The following is a 1970-nucleotide window of genomic DNA, read 5'->3' on the forward strand; positions in this document are numbered from 1 at the left end:
GCCATTGACCAGAATTCTGTATTTAATAGGCTCCAGAAATTAAACGCTAAACCCAGAAACATTTGGTAGATGCAAGCTGTATAATGTGTACTTTGACAAATGAAATAATGTAAATATATTTTCTTTTTGTTGTTACTATAAAGGATCAGTAACAGAGAGAAATGGAAGCAGAAACTTGAATGTATAAGCATCTCAGGTCATCACGTGATTAAAGAAGCAGCTTCATGGTTTCATTTTCGATGACAACCCCAACAGCTAAATTTCACCTGGATTTCTATGACGTGCTGGGTCATAATATTTTCTGATTGGTCGGGATTCATGGTAACGCCCCTTTTCATCCTAGATCTGGGAGTTTCTCTCAGTCTGGAGCCTCAGATTATTTTTGAACCCAACAGATTCAGATGGTGACAGAGGACAAAATGTTAAAGTTGCTGGTTCTGGTTCTTCTGGGGATAAACAGCGCTGCAGCTGGTAAGTTATCAGGATATATTTATTTTTATATTGTTTTTTTATTAATGCTATAAATAAATGTACACTTTTGTTTACTTCCAGGGTAATAATATAGCCTTATAACCAAGTAATAAGTTAACCTGATATGTTTTCCAAACACAAGATTAACATTTAAACAGTTAAGTTAAATTATTTCTCCCTTTGCTCTGGTTTTTAACCTTAACTTTGACTTATTAAGCTGGAAACTAGGGAACAATAGTTTAGAAATATGTTAAATATTATTAACTCATCGGGGTTATAAAAAGCTTTGAATGGAAGTACAGGAAATAAACAAAAAATAAAGCGATCAAAAAGAATAAAATAAATAATAAATCTGATAAGGTGTTAATTTTTAAAATATCTTTACAACCCTACGTTTTTTTTTAGATTATGTTAATATAAGGCATTTCTACATAACTATATTTACTATATATATCTATTGTAGTCCACATTATTAAATGTTTTATGTGTGAGAAGCATAGATATCAATATTTATGGTGAAAAGGAGCTGAGACAGCAACACGGGATGACGTCACGGTGTCATCCTTGTACAAGATTTTCGCGCCTCAGACTTTATAATAAAAACTAATCATGGCTCTAAGCATCGGACTCTGCTCTGAATAAATATCTTTAGCATCAGATATCTGCCAGAATGTGATGAGGAAATGGATCCATTGGACATCCTGGTTTATCAGGCCTGATTTATTGACTGCTGAGAAGCTTGGCGGTTTTAGAGAAACAGGCTAAGCTAGGCTAGGCTAAGATCCCAACATTAAAGCTAGTGATAAATATGGATTACAGGCCTAAATCAATAGAAGAGGCTTTTTCGTGTTTCTGTCGTTCTGTCTCGATCACCGGAGAAAGGTGGTGTCGTCATCCGGCAGATACCAATGAAACAACCTTTGTCTTTGGTTTGGGTTGAATAATTGTGATTAAAAGTGTAGTAGAGGATGTTCTTTTCCTTCCTCCTAATTGTCAACCATTATGGTGATATGTTTATGTAAGGCCGTCCTATGTGCTCATCCCTATTTCCTCTTAACGGTGGTGAGTCTGACATAGTTGAAAAATTCCAATTTTTTATTTTTTTTTGCAAAGTTTGCGTGAGCAATGCAAACAGCAACTTTTAAACAGAGCGTGGATGAAGAGAAATGGGCTTGTGCACAAAAAAGAGTAAATAAAGAAGCTAATTAAAAGAGACATATACATTTATGTCTGTATAATTTAATTTCTACCTACAGTTATTTGTTTGTATTATTATTTGTATTTTTGAGGGCAATTAATTGTACCGTATTTTCACGACCATAAGGCGCACCGGACTAAAAGGCGCACTCTCAGTTATGTGTCCCATTTCTGTATTTAACACACACATAAGGCACACCGGACTATAGGGCGCGTTTTTTATATACAGGTACAAGTCCTCTACTACCTTTAAATTCCTCTACTGCGTATTTAAAAATACAGCGGGGGCAAAACTGAGTATG

The 1970-nt window shown here is 35.0% G+C and overlaps 1 protein-coding gene across 1 annotated transcript in view; it reads left to right on the forward strand.

Annotated features, from left to right (window-relative positions):
• Positions 1-419: 419 nt before the first annotated feature.
• LOC107104175 (major histocompatibility complex class I-related gene protein-like) overlaps positions 420-1970 on the forward strand; it is a 51700-nt gene continuing 50149 nt past the window's right edge. The window contains exon 1 of the mRNA XM_015404117.1: positions 420-471. Coding sequence (XP_015259603.1) covers positions 420-471 — 52 coding nt within the window. The remainder of the gene's footprint in view (positions 472-1970) is intronic.

This window comes from Cyprinodon variegatus, unplaced genomic scaffold, assembly GCF_000732505.1.
Source record: "Cyprinodon variegatus isolate N-32 unplaced genomic scaffold, C_variegatus-1.0 Scaffold1639, whole genome shotgun sequence".
NCBI classification, from domain to species: Eukaryota; Metazoa; Chordata; class Actinopteri; order Cyprinodontiformes; family Cyprinodontidae; genus Cyprinodon; species Cyprinodon variegatus.